The following is a 20,650-nucleotide window of genomic DNA, read 5'->3' as shown; positions in this document are numbered from 1 at the left end:
ATATAAATATAAGCAATATGCATCAAAATATGGCTTTAGCTTTTCTAGCTTATGACTTATTCATCATTGTTATACTCCAACTTATAATTCCAGTTTTACATCATTTACCGGTAGCTGGAGAATGATGTTCTATAAAACATAGATCAGCTGTCATTAACCAATAATATTAAAGACAATAATTTAAAAGAGAAGGATTTTAATCTTAAATCAATATATTAAAAGACAATAATAACATAACATGAAGTATAACAGATCAAATAGCACAACTTTTCTATCACCCTCTCAGCTATGCATTATATATATATTTTATACAGTTACCAGTTGTAAATACATTTGTAGTTGCAATAAAATGGGGATGGGAAAACTGTGATTGATATACATTCTCCCAAATTCTTATTTTATTTGCAATTTCTTATTCAATCTATATGTCTGGTTTTACATCTTTTATGTTGAAACAGTTATAAATATTACTATAACTTCATCTATCTATTGTCTTCAGATATAAATCTAATAACTATGCTTGAGCAAACAAATGGTTGGTCAACATGAATTTATATAAAAGCTCTAATTAGAAAAGCGATTTCAGTTAACTGACAAAAAGATACCATATATATGCTTTATGTTCCAAAGGTCCAAGTGAGATAAAGAAAAATATTTATCAGACCAATTCCATTTGATTACAGACACTGCAGTTAATGTTCCTGTGTGACAGTTTTATCAGCAATAACTTTGAGTTATGACCCCTTATAATTTTCAAGTTAACCTAGGGGTTCTTTTTCTACTTTAGCCTAGGGGTCCTTTTTCTACTTTAAAAAAGAAAGTTTTAACAAGTTCATAACAAACATCAGATGCCAAGTGATGCACACTCACAAAACATTCTATCATTACTATCACTTATAATTTTTGGTGTGACAGGATTTAGCATTTATTGAAAACTTATATGATCATCTATTTCATAAACAATTCTTTTCAAATTTTAATATCAATAATATTCATAATTTCCATGAGATTTTTGGCCAACACAAGCACTTTATCAGTCAATCTTCAGTAATATGACAAAATAATTTATAATTTGAAGAATCAAGTTTTCCCTTTCTTTGTATTTTTGCTGCCACTTTTTTCTTTTCTTTTCTTCACATGTTTAGGAATTTTATTTTTCCTTTTTTCTCTTTGTTCTTCTTTAATTATCTTTTTCCTTTCCTGTAAATTCAAAAAAAAAATCAAACTAATACTCTTTAATTGCTTTATATAAATCCATGTTATCATAGTTATACATGTATGTATTAGTATCATTTGCTATTTGTGTATGATTACTTTTATATTTGTAATTTTTTTAAAAATAGTTTTATATTTCATTTGAGCTCATAAAATTCATATTTACCCTCTACAAAATATCACCCATCCATTAATTGAATAGTTGCTTAAATATGAGACATCAATCAACAAGAATGTGTCCAAAGTACAGGCATGCCTACATGTGCAATCATTTTCTATGTTCAGTGGACCGTGAAATTGGTGTGAAAACTTTAACCTGAATTTGGACAGACAAACTGATTTACAAACGAATGGACAAAAGAACGGACAAACAAACAGACACATAGTCCTTAAAACGTAATGCTCCTAAGTAGGGCATAAAAATTTATTGCAATGTTCAAACAATCACTCTAAACAGTATTATAACATACCCTTTTACTATCAGGTGATTCCTCTCTAGGTCTATAAGATTTGGTTTTATTACTAGATTCACCCTGATCTTCATTCTCACTATCTGACGACTCTGTATCACTATCAGAAGCACTATCCTTGTTACTTTCTATGTCTTCTTGTAACCTGTTACAGTCATCAGTATTTTCTAATAATTTTGGTGTCTACAGAAAAAATGTTAGCAATATGATTATAAAATTGAATGCATACTTCTCTATACACAAATGATAAGTTGTGAAAGGGTTTTAAAATTTTCAAATAATTTTTAAACATGCTACTTATAAATGTAAAAAAAAACCTGACATTTTACTTGATATTACTACATTAAAACTCGTTTGCAACCATTCAAAATGAAAAGCTAATTCTTTGACCTACACAAACATAGTAAAATTACATATGACTGACACAGACTTATATTGTGACTTGGATGGAGAGTTGGCTAATTGACACTCATACCACATCTTACTTAGGTTCTTTTACTGATACAGGAGCTTAAGTTTCTCTTCATCAGTCTCTATATCTAAATCTTCTCCACTTCCGGTGATTATTTGTCTAGTATATTCTCAAATGTATTTGTGGTTGGTGATGCCACTATAATTTCAGGTAATTTATTTCATGATCTCACCACTCGTAGAGCAAAGGCATTCCTCCTTAATTCTGTTCTTTCTCTCTGTGGAAATATTTTCAGACTGTTGCCACATACCCCTATTCGTGTAGTCATATCCTTCCATAATTTAACAGATTGTGCCATGAACATTCTTATATCTTTTTATAGAGCAGGTTAATAAATGGTCAGGACTAAATAATATCATAAACTTGGATATCACAGATATGTAAATATCTAAATGGAAAAGGGAATATTATACCTGTTGTGGCCCAGTCAAATCTGTCTTTAATCCTGTTACAGTTTGATACAACAGCTGAAAGAATAAAACTCATTTGTGTGATTCTATTTATACTCAATGCAAAAACAGTATTACTGCATGTGCAAATTAAGTTTAAAATACTAAATTGACATCTTTTATTGGTTGACATGTCAGATTTGTGTCTTTAGGTCCTGAAGATACCAATCTATTTATAGAAACTTGTTGACTAATCAAAGTAGAAGTTTACTTAAGCATTGCAGTCAATAATGTTGTTGTTACTTATTATATTTGATACTCTGCATACATTGAATGATTCAGTATCCACTAAGTGAAAACTTTACCAACACGAAATTTAAGAGGCATTGGCTCAGCAGTTCTTTTTATCTTAATAAATGTACTGTAATACTGAGCAGAATATTATAAGATTAAATACATCTTTTGAATTTCAAGTCAATATTAAAATTTCATGATACTAAAACTTAAAACTTGTTAATTTCATGAAACTTTTAAGTTCTGTAACTTAAACATGTAATATTTACATTATTAGAGTCTCCTCTCTTTGCCTTTATGATGTCTCTTTCATAATCAATGACCTCATCCAGTGTACGAGGAATATAAGAATTCTTGAAAACCTGTAATTATTAAAAAGAAAGTAAAGTTAGCTTTTCTAACAATCACTTCAAATATATAACATAATAAAATAGCTGACAGTTCCATGGATATAATATTCATTCAGAACTTCTTTGACACTGGTTTCTACATAAGGGGTTTGGTGTCTAATGGAGAGCTATCCATTGGCAATCATACCACATCTTACTTTTCTATACTGGGACAGTTCATATGTCTAGTCTTTATTCTGTGAGATATTAAATGTTTACTTTGAATTTTAATATATAACATTTCAAGGAATTTTTTTTTCCAATTAAATGTTTCCATACAAAAGACTTATGCTTGTACAAATAATTCACCTGTTCATCTATTTTTTGTTGATCTGTGACTTCATCATGAGATCTAGTAGAGGTCAAGGTCATAGCTTCTTCCAAATAATGGTCAATGTTATCTTCATTAATTGTAATGTCAGTTACAAAATCAAATAATTCTTTTACTGTCAATGTACATACACCCTTCTTTCTAAAAAAATCTACAAGAAAACATAATTTTTTTATGATTTAAAAGGGCAAAGTAATTTCACACAACAATTAAACGAAAAATCTATTACTGAATAATATTTGATCTGTGTCTTGTGTCCTTATGAGATAAAAATTCAAATACACAGCATTTATCAAATCTTATTTGAAGTACAATGATTTTGTTTGGATTTTCACTCTCTTTTCAATTTATATTTAAGATAACAGCAGAGGGGGATTTAGAGGGGGCCAGGGGCTCTGTCCCCTTTTTTATCTACAAAAAAATTGGATGTTTATAAAGGGAATCTTTAAGCATCACCGAAACGGGCCCCTCTAAGGCAGTCAGTGGGCCCCCGGTTCTGAAAATTTCTGGATCCGCCACTGAACAGGATATGTTCAATACTTTGAGATCTATATTATAATAGCCTACATTCTCAGCAACCTTTGAGTCCCTGAAATTAATAACCAGGACATACCTAAATCATATCAATTGAAGTCTTTATTTGAATAATATCCTATCCTTGAGAATTAATCCTATCTAGCTTGCCATTTAACATGTTTATGCCATACCTACCTGTAATATTAGTACAATCCTTCCTGAGGAACTCTAAAGCATGGACATGATCATGTTCTACTGACTGAGAAACATCTATCACATAAATATTACCATTATGATATCTACAAGAGAATAGTATAAAGATTATTCAAAAATAGAAGGTGATTTCAAATTAATTTCTATTATTTTTTTTAATATCTAATATGTAATAATTTCACTTAGAACCAACATTTTAAGTAAATCAATATATAGATGCTGTGCTGTTCAGCTTGAACTTATTGCCCTATTGACCCCAAAAGTTATAAGGTTCACCCTAAATCAAATGAAACAAGTTTGAGAAAAATTGGACAAATGGCTAAAAAGATAATAAATAACAAAATTGTGCCAAAATTTCACTTCTATAAATTTCTACTGTGACCTTGAACTTTGGTCTATTGACCCCAATAGTAATACAAGAAAAATATTAACTAACAAGTTAAAAAATATTTTTATATAAATTAAGTTCAGAAAACATCTTATAAAGTAATCAGTGCTCCAGCTTCAAATCATAAGGGGTAAGGTGCCAGTGGAGGGCAGGACACTTTTTAATGATAGGAAAAGGCACTGCTCATTTCTTTTATTAACGTTTCTGTGTGTATCATGAGTTCACGGCACAAAGGTTTTTGGGAAAAAGGCGTCAAGGCAGAATGCGCCGCTGAGGGCAGGCAGGGCAAGACTAAGGGCACGCAGGGCGCTGCACCATTCAATTTTGGGCTAACAAGACCACTGGTAATATATATTTAGTATACTTACAACATATTGAATTCACTTAGATCAGCATGGATAAGTTTACATTGGTGATATAAAGTTCTAACCATATGTATACACTCTAAATACAACTCTCTAGCCTTAGATTCTGAGATGTCGCTGTCTTTTAATAGAGGTGCTGGCCTGTAAATACAAAATAATGTTTACAATTAAAATAATACAGTTAAAAAATATTTTCACATTATATATAAATACAAATCTGATTAATCCATAGTTTTAACATTTTCATAAGAGTTAAAATAAATGGATTATGTACATAGATGATGCTCCTGCTTGCATAAGGACATAACCCAAGAACTGCAATAGTAACACTACCCAATATTCTAAAACAATAAGAGTGACACCCCTAAAATTTAAACCTGATCTGCATTTTGTGCTACTAAGCATTACGTAAAAGTTTCATAGCATTTGGTTGAGGCAAACTTAAGCAAGAGTACAGAAACTTTTCCCGTTTAAACGGTTAAAGTGACACCACAAAAATTCAAGCTTGATCTGTATTTTATCGTAATAAGCATTGTGTATAAGTTTCATAATATTTAGTTGAGGCAATCTGAAGTAAGAGAACGGTAACAAACTTCGGAACGTACAGTGCATGGGGAAAAAATTAATGCCCTCTTCCATGTCGTCCACTTTTGCTGGGACATTAAAGTTTTAAGAAGAACTAGGGAAAAAAGCAAGCACTCTTTGTCCACTAACTTATAGGGACATAAAAAGTCTCCCACAATTAGGTTAATATTGATACTTACCAGCCATCTGTACCTATAAATCTCATAACCAAAACATGGCTCTTTAGTAGGATTGGTTCTGGACATAAAATACCAGCTTGATGTATTCTGAAAATAAATTTCAATCTTACAGGTTCGAACAATTGAAAATAATCAATGTTTGCAATAAGCTCATTATAGATACCAGGATTGATATTTTGTATTTGTGCCAGATGCAATTTTCGTCTACAAAAGTTAAAAGGCTAAATAAAATACCCATTTGAAATACACTGAGGACCAATAAAAATCCTTAAAGTTTTGCCAAATACAGCTAAGATAATCTGTTCCTGAGACAAAAAAGCCTTAGCCAGCAATATGCTATCATGAAATGTTTCCAAACAACAAATAATTCTGATTGAAATTATACTTATTGCTATTCTTTATCAAATAAATTGTTTCTTTTGACAGTAGTAATTTGTCTCTATGACTACTCTTCAGTTTGAGACAGGATCTAACCTGATGAGATTTCTCATTTCTTTCTCAGCCCAAGTCTGTACCATCTTCCTTGGATTGTGTTTACAGTAACCGTGTCTAAACCTGAAATAGATAAGTTATTGATATTGGTAACTGTTTGGTAAAGAGAAATTACACATTTCTACATTCTAAATATTTAAAATTTTAGAACCTTCCAGCAAACATTGTATCCTTATTGCAATATTTTTGGGGAGCACATAAATTTATTAAATGCGGAAAATTAGTCATTATCATTTACCTGAATTCCCCCGATACATATTTGTCCCTGTCTTTGAAAACCAATATTGATGTTTTATAGACCTGAAATTAAATTGAAAATATTTAAGAAAGCTGAAAATGAAAAAAAAACCTGCTATACAAATATTTTTTTTCATTCTTTATTTTAATTCTTTATATTAACATATACATTTCTTATTTATCCTTAGATACAAATTGAATAAACAAGATTATTTTTAGTCACACCAATGCTATAGTCCAAATGTGATTCAACTTATAACCAGATGCTCCGCAGGGCGTAGCTTTATACGACCGCAGAGGTTGAACCCTGAACAGTTGGGGCAAGTATGGACACAACATTCAAGCTGGATTCCGCTCTAAATTTGGATTGTGATTAAATAGTTGACACAGCATAGGTTTCTGACACAGAATGAATGTATTCAAATGAACTTAAAATTTTTGTTTTCTCTTAGAGCAATTCACTATGCTGTTGAATATTAATCCTCTCAAAAAAATGTTTGAAGAAATTTTCTATTTATTTATGAAATTTCAAATGAGAAAAATTGAACCCAATTTTTTAATCACATCCCCCTTTCCCTTATTCCAAAACTAATTTCAATTAAAATATTCTAATGGAGTTTGCAACAATTACTACTCAGTTAAATACATCATAAAATATTAAGATGTAAAAAAACTGCTTGTTATCACTGAATGGTAAAGATAATTTAAATTTATCAGTTGGTAGTAGAAAGTGAATATACATTGTATATTGTATATAACAAAGATTTAAGTTGATTCTGGACAAAGAAAGATAACTCCAATTAAAAAAAATTCTTGCAGATATTTCTTGCTTACTTTACTGGACAAAGAAAGATAACTCTTACTTAAAAAAATTTGCTATTTCACAATATTGTGAAATTAGATATTTCTTGCCATTGCACAATACTGTGCAATTGAAAAGACTTGCTATTGCACAATACTTAATATAATAATTCCTGATTTGGACCAACTTGAAAACTGGGCCCATAATCAAAAATCTAAGTACATGTTTAGATTCAGCATATCAAAGAGGCCCAAGAATTTGATTTTTGTTAAAATCAAACTTAGTTTAATTTTGGACCCTTTGCACTTTAATTTAGACCAATTTTAAAACTGGACCAAAAATTAAGAATCTACATACACAGTTAGATTTGGCATCTCAAAGAACCCCAATTATTAAATTTTTGATGAAATCAAACAATGTTTAATTTTGGACCACGATTTGGGCCAACTTGAAAACTGGGCCAATAATCAAAAATATAAGTACATTTTTAGATTCAGCATATCAAAGAACCCCAAGGTTTCAATTTTTGTTAAAATCAAACTAAGTTTAATTTTGGACCCTTTGGGCCCCTTTTTCCTTAACTGTTGGGACCAAAACTCCCAAAATCAATACCAACCTTCCTTTTATAGTCAAAAACCTTGTGTTTAAATTTCATAGATTTCTATTTACTTATACTAACGCTATGGTGCAAAAAACAAGAAAAATGCTTATTTGGGTCCCTTTTTGGCCCCTAATTCCTAAACTGTTGGGACCGAAACTCCCAAAATCAATACCAACCTTCCTTTTGTGGTCATAAACATTGTGTTTAAATTTCATTGATTTCTATTTACTTTAACTAAAGTTATTGTGCGAAAACCAAGAATAATGCTTATTTGGACCTTTTTTGGCCCCTAATTCCTAAACTGTTGAAACCAAAACTCCCAAAATCAATCCCAACCTTTCTTTTGTGGTCATAAACCTTGTGTCAAAATTTCATAGATTTCTATTAACTTAAACTAAAGTTATAGTGCGAAAACCAAGAAAATGCTTATTTGGGCCCTTTTTGGCCCCTAATTCCTAAAATATTGGGACCAAAACTCCCAAAATCAATACCAGCCTTCCTTTTATGGTCATAAACCTTGTGTTAAAATTTCATAGATTTCTATTCACTTTTACTAAAGTTAGAGTGCGAAAACTAAAAGTATTCGGACGACGACGACGACGACGACGACGACGACGCCAACGTGATAGCAATATACGACGAAAATTTTTTCAAAATTTGCGGTCGTATAAAAATTCTTAATGTCATCATTTGAAAATGGTTACAGGGATATTGTCATCAAACTTCAAAACTTCAATTATTTAATTTGGAAGTTTTACAATTTTTATAAATTCTAACCTTAACAGCCATATCCTGATCTACGCCTGTAGCATGGTAGACATTGGCCTCTTTTCCTGTGCTGATACAACCATTGATCTCTGATATAATACCTTTACTTAGAAACTTGAAGAGAATTAAACGTGTTCTCTTGTCCATAACCTGCTCTGCAGTAGCTCGGTCAGCTTTGTCTTTTCCCCTGTATCTATAATAATAAAACACAAATAATCAGATCAAATCTCTCTTGAATTACCTTCCTTATAGTCTTTCTTAAACTTCATTAAATCGTTAATGAATAAACAACTAACTTAGTAACTTTTAAAAATTCACATCACATACAGAGTTACTTCCCCTCTACCCCAAAAAATCATTTTCAACTCTACTTGATTTGTTAAATTACATTTCACAGATTCATTTACAGCCAATTAACAACATATGTTCTATCCCATTTTATATCAATGATATCCATAGATCTGATATTTTCAATTACCAACAAAATACTGTATTTTAATGTCCTTCTATTTTTTTTTGTAAATTATATTTTATCTACATGTATAACACAGATAGAACAAAGTGAATCTATCATTTAAGCTGGTTGATAAAGAACTTAAAGGTATCTTTATCCAACATTGACTTTCATTCTCTATACCTATCATTGTCCATTTTCCTTCCTTTTTCTACTAATGCTGACATGGCTTTGTTGGACAGTTGTGGTCCTGCATATTTCTCTGTAAAAGAAAGAAGCATATGCCATCTGAAATCAACAGGATTCCAAAACATGAATTATTTATTCAATTGAAGGCACCTAGTAAGGAAACATCATTCTGGTAAACCTACATAAAATAAAATTACAAAAAGCATTAAAATATGATTGTTTTGTCCTCATTTGATGAAGGCTGGGATACCAGCTTATGGAATATCATAGTACTTTATAAAATAACACATAGTGTTTAAATATAAATATCTGTATTTCTGTAGAATTAGGCTGCAATTCCACCTTATAATTAATCACATTTTTCACCAAATTAAACCATTTGTGACAGGAGAGACTAAAACTATAAAAAGCAACCAACAATCCTACAGTTCTTACCAACATTTATCTTATCCACATATTTTTTCATTGTCTTTTCTACTGGCTGGAAGTTCTTTGTAGCATTTGTCTTTACTTGCTTATTTCTGGATGCATTTGGCTGAAATGACAAGTATAAAAATTTATCATTTTTTTTGTGAGAGAGAAAGACATTCTTTAATGTCATAACAGATATCTATGTGTATTACAAAATTCTTATCTGTCAAAAGCATGTGATTTTGAAGCGAAGGTGAAGAATACTAATCTGTCAAAAGCATGTGATTTTGAAGCAAAGGTGAAGAATACTTATCTGTCAAAAGCATGTGATTTTGAAGCGAAGGTGAAGAATACTAATCTGTCAAAAGCATGTGATTTTGAAGCGAAGGTGAAGAATACTAGCTATACTTGATCACAAAATGTAGTAAATTACATCTATTTGACTTATAACCTAAATTATTTGAAAAACAACTTTATGAGAATATGTCATCAATTCAAGTTCAATGTAAATGAATAAATACTTAGCTGAAGGACGCCTCCAGGTGTGGGAATTTCTCGCTACATTGAAGAACTGTTGGTGACCTTCTGCTGTTGTTTTTTTATTTGGTCGGGTTGTTGTCTCTTTGACACATTCCCCATTTCCATTCTCAATTTTATTAATTCATTAATTTTCTTATATAATACTCAGTTTTTCTTCTTAATGTACAAATATAGGTATCATTCTTCAACAATGAGAAAAAAACATACAATATGGTGGGCTATAAGGTAGTTAGTAGTAACTTTTTATTTCAGTTACCTGTTGACTATTTAATACTGCTGCATTGTATTTCTTTGTGAAATCTCCGGTTTCTCCATACCAGTCATATAAATCACTATCATCATCATTGTCATCATAGTCATCCCAATCTTCATCTTTAATTACTATGTCTAAAGTGAAATAAATAAGTATAAACAGTTAGCTAATTAACAAATTCTGACACAAAACATTCTTTAAGGGAATAAATATATATAAGCCGATTTGCAATTTATGACACAAACAGTTTCACAGCAAAATAATATTTACTTGTACACTATACTTTGCTTTAAGTTTCTGCAACGAATTACATACTGTAACCAGATGCTCCGCAGGGCGCAGCTTTATACGACCGCAGAGGTTGAACCCTGAATGATTGGGGAAAGTATGGACACAACATTCAAGCTGGATTCAGCTCTGAATTTGGATTGTGATTAAATAGTTGACACTGCAAAGGTTTCTGACACAGAATGAATGTGGTCTAATGAACTTAAAAAAAACATGTTTGCCTTTGAGCAATTAACTGTGCTGTTAACTATTAATCCTCTCAAAAAAAAGTTTGAAGAAATTTTCTTTTTATTTATAAAATCTGAAATGAGAAAATTTGACCCCCCCCCCCCCCATTTTGTTTTCACATCCCCTTTTTCCTTATTCCAAAACTGATCTCAATTCAAATTTCTAATGGAGTTTGCAACAATAACTGCTCATTTAATTACATCATAAAATATTAAAATGTAAAAAACAGTGCTTGTTATCACTGAATGGTAAAGATTGTTTTAATTTATCAGTTGGTAGTAAAAGTGAAAATACATTGTATATTGTATAAAACAATGATTCAAGTTGATTCAACTACTATACTGGACAAAGAAAGATAACTCAAATTTTCAAAAAATATTGAAAATATTTTGCTATTGCACAAATATCTATTCTGGACAAAGAAAGATAACTCTCATTGATTTCTTGCTATTACACAATATTTTGCAATTAGATATTTCATGCTATTGTGCAATACTGTTAATTGAAGATTTCTTGCTATTGAACAATACTGTGCAACTGAAAATTTCTTGCTATTGCACAATACTGTACAATTGAAGATTTCTTGCTATTGCTGAATACTGTGCAATTGAAAATTTCTTGCTATTGCACAATACTTAATATAATAATTTTGAATCATGACTTGGGCCAACTTGAAAACTGGGCCCATAATCAACCAGATGCTCCGCAGGGCGTAGCTTTATACGACCGCAGAGGTTGAACCCTGAACAGTTGGGACAAGTATGGACACAACATTCAAGCTGGATTCAGCTCTAAATTTGGATTGTGATTAAATAGTTGACACAGCATAGGTTTCTGACACAGAATGAATGTGTTCTAATGAACTTAAAATTTTTGTTTTCTCTTAGAGTAATTCACTATGCTGTTGAATATTAATCCTCTCAAAAAAATGTTTGAAGAAATTTTCTTTTTATTTATGAAATTTCAAATGAGAAAAATTGAACCCAATTTTTTAATCACATTCCCCTCTCCCTTATTCCAAAACTAATCTCAATTAAAATATTCTAATGGAGTTTGCAACAATAACTACTCATTTAAATACATCATAAAATATTAAGATGTAAAAAAACTGCTTGTTATCACTGAATGGTAAAGATTATTTAAATTTATCAGTTGGTAGTAAAAAGTGAATATACATTGTACATTGTATATAACAAAGATTTAAGTTGATTCTGGACAAAGAAAGATAACTCCAATTAAAAAAAATCTTGCAATAAGATATTTCTTGCTTACTATTCTGGACAAAGAAAGATAACTCTAATTAACAAAAAAATTTGCTATTTCACAATATTGTGAAATTAGATATTTCTTGCCATTGCCATTACTGTGCAATTGAAAAGACTTGCTATTGCACAATACTTAATATAATAATTTTAGATCCTGATTTGGACCAACTTGAAAACTGGGCCCATAATCAAAAATCTAAGTACATGTTTAGATTCAGCATATCAAAGAGGCCCAAGAATTTAATTTTTGTTAAAATCAAACTTAGTTTAATTATGGACCCTTTAGACCTTAATGTAGGCCAATTTGAAAACTTGACCAAAAATGAAGAATCTACATACACAGTTAGATTTGGCATATCAAAGAACCCCATTTATTCAATTTTTGATGAAATCAAATAAAGTTTAATTTTGGACCCAGATTTGGACCAACTTGAAAACTGGGCCAATAATCAAGAATCTAAGTACATTTTTAGATTCAACATATCAAAGAACCCAACCGATTCATTTTTGTCAAAATCAAACTAAGTTTAATTTTGGACCCTTTGGACCTTAATGTAGACCAATTTGAAAACATGACCAAAAGTTAAGAATCTACATACACAGTTAGATTCGGCATATCAAAGAACCCCAATTATTCAATTTTGATGAAATCAAACAAAGTTTAATTTCGGACCCTTTGGACCCCTTTTTCCTAAACTGTTGGGACCAAAACTCCCAAAATCAATACCAACCTTCCTTTTATGGTCATATACCTTGTGTTTAAATTTCATAGATTTCTATTACCGTTATGTTGCGAAAACCAAGAAAAATGCTTATTTGGGTCCCTTTTTGGCCCCTAATTCCTTAACTGTTGGGACCTAAACTCCAAAATCAATACCAATCTTCCTTTTGTGGTCATAAACATTGTGTTTAAATTTCATTGATTTCTATTTACTTAAACTAAAGTTATTGTGCGAAAACCAAGAATAATGCTTATTTGGGCCCTTTTTTGGTCCCTAATTCCTAAACTGTTGAAACCAAAACTCCCAAAATCAATCCCAACCTTCCTTTGGTGGTCATAAACCTTGTGTCAAAATTTCATAGATTTCTATTAATTTAAACTAAAGTTATAGTGCGAAAACCAAGAAAATGCTTATTTGGGCCCTTTTTGGCCCCTAATTCCTAAAATATTGGGATTAAAACTCCCAAAATCAATCCCGACCTTTCTTTTGTGGTCATAAACCTTATGTTAAAATTTCATAGATTTCTATTCACTTTTACTAAAGTTAGCGTGCGAAAACTAAAAGTATTCGGACGACGACGACGCAGATGACGCCAACGCAGACGACGCCAACGTGATAGCAATATACGACGAAAATTTTTTCAAAATTTGCGGTCGTATAAAAATCTAAGGACATATTTGGATTTAGCATATCAAAGAACCCCAAGATTTCAATTTTTGTTAAAATCAAACTAAGTTTAATTTTGGACCCTTTGGACTTTTATGTAGACCAATTTGAAAACAGGACCAACCAGATGCTCCGCAGGGCGTAGCTTTATACGACCGCAGAGGTTGAACCCTGAACAGTTGGGGCAAGTATGGACACAACATTCAAGCTGGATTCCGCTCTAAATTTGGATTGTGATTAAATAGTTGGACACAGCATAGGTTTCTGACACAGAATGAATGTATTCAAATGAACTTAAAATTTTTGTTTTCTCTTAGAGCAATTCACTATGCTGTTGAATATTAATCCTCTCAAAAAAATGTTTGAAGAAATTTTCTTTTTATTTATGAAATTTCAAATGAGAAAAATTGAACCCAATTTTTTAATCACATCCCCCTTTCCCTTATTCCAAAACTAATTTCAATTAAAATATTCTAATGGAGTTTGCAACAATTACTACTCATTTAAATACATCATAAAATATTAAGATGTAAAAAAACTGCTTGTTATCACTGAATGGTAAAGATTATTTAAATTTATCAGTTGGTAGTAAAAAGTGAATATACATTGTACATTGTATATAACAAAGATTTAAGTTGATTCTGGACAAAGAAAGATAACTCCAATTAAAAAAAATCTTGCAGATATTTCTTGCTTACTTTACTGGACAAAGAAAGATAACTCTTAATTAAAAAAAAATTTGCTATTTCACAATATTGTGAAATTAGATATTTCTTGCCATTGCACAATACTGTGCAATTGAAAAGACTTGCTATTGCACAATACTTAATATAATAATTTTAGATCCTGATTTGGACCAACTTGAAAACTGGGCCCATAATCAAAAATCTAAGTACATGTTTAGATTCAGCATATCAAAGAGGCCCAAGAATTTGATTTTTGTTAAAATCAAACTTAGTTTAATTTTGGACCCTTTGCACTTTAATTTAGACCAATTTTAAAACTGGACCAAAAATTAAGAATCTACATACACAGTTAGATTTGGCATATCAAAGAACCCCAATTATTCAATTTTTGATGAAATCAAACAATGTTTAATTTTGGACCTCGATTTGGGCCAACTTGAAAACTGGGCCAATAATCAAAAATCTAAGTACATTTTTGGATTCAGCATATCAAAGAACCCCAAGGTTTCAATTTTTGTTAAAATCAAACTAAGTTTAATTTTGGACCCTTTGGACCTTAATGTAGACCAATTTGAAAACGGGACCAAAAATTAAGAATCTACATACACAGTTAGATTCGGCATATTAAAGAACCCCAATTATTCAATTTTGATGAAATCAAACAAAGTTTAATTTTGGACCCTTGGGGCCCCTTTTTCCTTAACTGTTGGGACCCAAAATCAATACCAACCTTCCTTTTATAGTCATAAACCTTGTGTTTAAATTTCATAGATTTCTATTTACTTATACTAAGGCTATGGTGCGAAAACCAAGAAAAATGCTTATTTGGGTCCCTTTTTGGCCCCTAATTCCTAAACTGTTGGGACCGAAACTCCCAAAATAAATACCAACCTTCCTTTTGTGGTCATAAACATTGTGTTTAAATTTCATTGATTTCTATTTCCTTTAACTAAAGTTATTGTGCGAAAACCAAGAATAATGCTTATTTGGGCCCTTTTTTGGCCCCTAATTCCTAAACTGTTGAAACCAAAACTCCCAAAATCAATCCCAACCTTTCTTTTGTGGTCATAAACCTTGTGTCAAAATTTCATAGATTTCTATTAACTTAAACTAAAGTTATAGTGCGAAAACCAAGAAAATGCTTATTTGGGCCCTTTTTGGCCCCTAATTCGTAAAATATTGGGACCAAAACTCCCAAAATCAATACCAGCCTTCCTTTTATGGTCATAAACCTTGTTTTAAAATTTCATAGATTTCTATTCACTTTTACTAAAGTTAGAGTGCGAAAACTAAAAGTATTTTCGGACGACGACGACGACGACGACGACGCCAACGTGATAGCAATATACGACGAAAATTTTTTCAAAATTTGCGGTCGTATAAAAATTAAGATTCTTCATACACAGTTAGATTTGGCATATCAAAGAACCCCATTTATCCAATTTTTGATGAAATCAAACAAAGTTTAATTTTGGGACCCTTTGGGCCCCTTTTTCCTAAACTGTTGGGACCAAAACTCCCAAAATCAATACCAACCTTCCTTTTATGATCATAAACCTTGTGTTTAAATTTCATAGATTTCTATTTACTTATACTAAAGTTATGGTGCGAAAACCAAGAAATATGCTTATTTGGGTACCTTTTTGGCCCCTAATTCCTAAACTGTTGGGACCTTAACTCCCAAAATCAATACCAACCTTTCTTTTGTGGTCATAAACATTGTGTTTAAATTTCATTGATTTCTATTTACTTAAACTAAAGTTATTGTGCGAAAACCAAGAATAATGCTTATTTGGGCCCTTTTTTGGCCCCTTGTTCCTAAACTGTTGGAACCAAAACTCCCAAAATCAATCCCAACCTTTCTTTTGTGGTCATTAACCTTGTGTCAAAATTTCATAAATTTCTATTAACTTAAGGCCGTAGTTTTTTTATTTTTAGTTTTACGAACCCTCCTACCCTAATTTTTGCCAAATAGGAAAAAAAATAAAATTAAAAATGTTGATTTTAATTTTTTTTTCTCCTCCGACCCAGTGTACTTCATGCAAAAAAAAAAAAATTTTAGTTCATAACTGCATGAAAGAATCTAAATTTATGCTCTTGGTGATTAAGTAAGTTGTTACACATTGATTTTCAATTCAAACCTTGTCAAGAAAAAAAAATAGTTGTTACACTAGTAGAAAATCTCCTAGTGAAATAAAAATATTTTTTTTTGAAATTGACGGTTTGTATTAAAAAAAAAATCAGCAGCAGCAGTTTTTTTTTTTCGTCCTCCTACCCATTGGTTTTGTCAAAAAATTTCGTATAACTAAAAATATAATAACTATGGCCTAAACCAAAGTTATAGTGCGAAAACCAAGAAAATGCTTATTTGGGCCCTTTTTGGCCCCTAATTCCTAAAATGTTGGGACCAAAACTCCCAAAATCAATCTCAACCTTCCTTTTGTAGTCATAAACCTTGTGTTAAAATTTCATAGATTTCTTTTCACTTTTACTAAAGTTAGAGTGCGAAAACTAAAAGTATTCGGACGACGACGCAGACAACGACGCCAACGTGATAGCAATATACAACGAAATTTTTTTCAAATTTTGCGGTCGTATAAAAAAATCTTGTAAACATTTCAGTACAAAATACAAACAAATGTATTTTTTAAATTTTCTGTGAAAAGAACAACTGTATGGTATCACAAGTGATTGCTACACAAGTGGAATGAGCTGTAAAAAACTAGTATAGTCCCCTGTGTGAAAAAAACCCAAAAAAACCCAATGCTCAAAAAGATGCAAGCTGTGCTAGGGGCTCTTTAAAATGTACAGCCAGTCAAGGTTGTTTAAAGATCCTTAAGTAAATGAGAAAATGTTACGGTATTTTATAATCTGTGGCAATATTATTATATTTTTTTTAAGAATCTTAAACTATTGCAGAATTCCTGGACATGGTTGGTAATGTAACTTTCAATTTGAATCTTATCAGTTTAGGCATCTCATAAATTTATTAAGTTCTAGCAACCAATTTTTTTATAGTTAAGTCTGTTCTTCTATAAGTTTTTAATTTAGACAAATGCATCTTTTCCCGATAAGTCATAGTTAGGAACGTTATAACCTCCCTTGTAACTGTATTGTATGCCCTTAAGCCTGTTCTTTAAAACTTTTTAATTTAGACATATCTCTTTCTATAAACTCATTGTTTTTACCTGTTTCTGTTAATTTGTTATCAGATGAACTTGTATAGCTGAAAAATAAAAAAATATTTTTTTAACCTACATGTATCAATATTTAGATTTATACCAAATTAATGTGTTCTAATTTTTATAGAAAGAATAATCAGATATATCTATTCAGCTGTTTCTTTCCTCTTCATATTGTTTTTTTTTAATGTTACAACAAACTTCTGCTTCCAAAATCTTTCCAGAAAAAAAAAATACAGCATGAATCTAGTTTCCAATTTATCCTTAAGATGAGAATACATGGAATATAAGCAGATTTGGGGGACAATGTAGATATCAATGAGACAGCAGACAGATCACTAAATAGTTTTTTTATTAAAAGTAATCATTGAGATGTATAAGTTTATAACTTTTAATTACTAAGCTGACTGAACAGACAAATGAAGTGAACAATGGGTCTTTTAAATAGTTAACTTGTTATTGATTAATTCACAATTTTTTTACGTAATACTTGAAGAAAAATCCTACCTTACAATGTCAGCATCATCAAACTGCCCTTCTACTGTATCTTTTGACATATTCTGGAAAAACAAATACTTGTATAAAAAAAAATACAAAAGTATAACAAAAAAGAAGGAAGGAAATGGAATGATTCAAATTAATTTCTATATTGAACCACCATTTTATCTTTTGACCCCATCAGCCTGTTGGAAATCTATTGTAAGGTGGCACCAGCCATAAGTTGAAGTTTTCATGCTGAGGATGTATTCATCCAAACACTGTAAAGAGCAGGAAAATTGACCATCTCTGCACTAGCGTTTTTATTTCCCATACATTTACATGTACATGTATGCTTAAATTACACTTACATTCAGAATAACTCTGGTTTACCACCCTTAATTTGTATGAATAGAAGCTATAATAAATGATATTCCAATAAGTGCATTATCAACAAAAAATTAGGTCATTAGGTCTCAAGACCTTTTAGTCAGAGATTACTCTGACGTCCAGCTTGTCTGGCAAAACAGCTTTTGGACATCAGAGTAATCTCGGACTAAAGACAGCTCAGATCAAAATTAAGTCCAACAATAATTATGACGTCCTGTAAGGCTATTTTAATATTTTTTCTGGGACACCTTCCTGTCATGGGTAGTCAATGTTGTAAAAACACCTACCAATGAGACAACTATCCACCAAAGTTAAGTCACTGAACAGCCTTCAACAATGAGCATTCAGACCCATCCTGCATTCATTCATTAAAAATGGAAATCGGATTTTGTAAATATGTGCCATTTGCTTGGACACTATACCATATTTAAGTTTAAATATAAATGAATTAAAACTTCCAGTATATGATGCTAAAACAAACTGGGTTAACCGTTATTATTTATTTTTCTATATCTGTTAGTGTTAAATATTTTTTTAGAAAAGCTGAGATTTCTATTTATTTCATATCGTGATTAAGATACAGGGAAATATTCCTGATAAGATATTAACAAAGGCTGCACACAGAGCTTTAAACATGATACAGTTGCTTATGTCTTTAAAACACTTACTACGACGACATGTGCTTGTTCAGAACGAAAACATTGTGTAATTTCCGGTAGATAATCTTCGCCAATTCTGTTCTGTTTGAGAAAATCCCTCCTTCAAAGGAGCACTTCGCACAATGACGAATAATGTTTATATAAATATCTAAAAAAAAAAGACATACTACGTACGCCTCGTGAGATGAGTGTTGGTACCGTCAAAGACCCTTACGCTTGCTTGGCGGAAGGTTTTTAATAATGCGAGTTCGTAGTCCATGTAGAGCAAAGCAAAGCTTCCTTGTGATGTATTCTACAGTGTAGCAGATATCCATGCATTTACATTTACAACCACAAGCACAAATAAAGCTACTAGGGTCTAATATAAAGTTAGTGTCTAGAGTGATGTTACTATGGATACTACATTTCATGCACACATCAATACTACCAATAAAATTATCTAATTCTTGTAGATAAGGTGAACGGATTTCATGCAGAGCTGGACATTCCATAAGGAAATGATCGATCGTTTCTGGCTTACCCTTGCATAATAGGCATGTTGGATCAACTGTGTTTTGGTTGAAGGCAGCTTTGTTGCTTTGTAAGTAGTAAGTACCTGTCAATAGTTTCAACTTCGTCGGTAATCTACTAATATCTTGAGAAGAGGTATTTACGCTGGCTAAGCTTGGATGTGGCCTATTCCATAGCAGATTATTGGTAGATAAGAAGCGAAGCGATGAGTATAGACGAGCAGAAGATGTGGTTTGAGCTTTATAATAATTGTCCACAGCCTTTTTTACTATTGATTTCCAACGCTCCTTGCTGTATGGGTTATCAAGAATATCCTGTGCTGATGGGAGGTCATAAATAGCAAGGAGATTTCGAAGCTTTCCAAACCAGCTAGAAGAGGAAAATCCAACTAATGCAAGTTGTCTTGTCGCAAGATCCTTTTCCACGGATGTATCCATACTGCAGATCTTATTGAAGGTGTTGATAGCTGATTTGTGAATTGTCCCAATAATAGGAGTGACTCCTGCAAGTGTATATATTGCAACGTCTGCTGTATTTGTTGGCATGGATAGAATTTGCTTTAATGATTTGCGATAAAATACTTCTATATTTTCTAGTTGTTTCTTATCTGGGAGGAGAATTTCTAAGCCGTATGTTAACACCGGTAGAACGTATGTATGAAATATATGAAGACTTGTTGTAGGGTTAAGTCCATTTTTGCCATGGAGTCCAGCACCCATCAGGCTATACATACTTCTTCTTGCTTTCGATATGTTTTCATTTATGTGAGAGGTGATGGTCTTTTTAAAGTTAGCATTATGTTTAATTCCCAGGTGTACCGCTGAGTCTGGTTGAATAATTGCCTGCTCATTAATTGAGAAGTCTTGGAGAGAACTGGCTCTACTGTTACTGCCTATGTTTTTTAAGACAACGCTCTTAGTAGGTTGAAGAACATATTTTTCGTGTTTACTGTAATTTTCCACCGTTGAGATCATTACTTGGAGTTCTGTTGGCGAGTTTGCTACCAAGGCAATATCATCGGCAC

General features: G+C 31.5%; 1 protein-coding gene across 1 annotated transcript; it reads right to left on the bottom strand.

The window, feature by feature from the left end:
- Positions 1–199: 199 nt before the first annotated feature.
- On the bottom strand, positions 200–19,185 carry LOC134685054 (serine/threonine-protein kinase RIO1-like). The gene is made up of 17 exons (XM_063544440.1): positions 19,126–19,185; positions 18,098–18,150; positions 17,597–17,634; positions 10,557–10,687; positions 9,785–9,884; positions 9,344–9,422; positions 8,716–8,899; positions 6,537–6,598; positions 6,281–6,361; positions 5,807–5,893; positions 5,046–5,183; positions 4,272–4,375; positions 3,539–3,711; positions 3,110–3,202; positions 2,571–2,624; positions 1,686–1,868; positions 200–1,200 (listed from the first exon to the last, which is right to left on the bottom strand). Exons 2-17 carry the CDS (start codon positions 18,145–18,147, stop codon positions 1,081–1,083), a joined length of 1,677 nt encoding a protein of 558 aa, XP_063400510.1. The 5' UTR covers positions 18,148–18,150; positions 19,126–19,185; the 3' UTR covers positions 200–1,080.
- Between the last annotated feature and the right edge of the window lie 1,465 nt (positions 19,186–20,650).

This window comes from Mytilus trossulus, chromosome 1, assembly GCF_036588685.1.
Source record: "Mytilus trossulus isolate FHL-02 chromosome 1, PNRI_Mtr1.1.1.hap1, whole genome shotgun sequence".
Classification (NCBI taxonomy): Eukaryota; Metazoa; Mollusca; class Bivalvia; order Mytilida; family Mytilidae; genus Mytilus; species Mytilus trossulus.
This window is presented reverse-complemented; position numbering and strand designations above follow the sequence as displayed.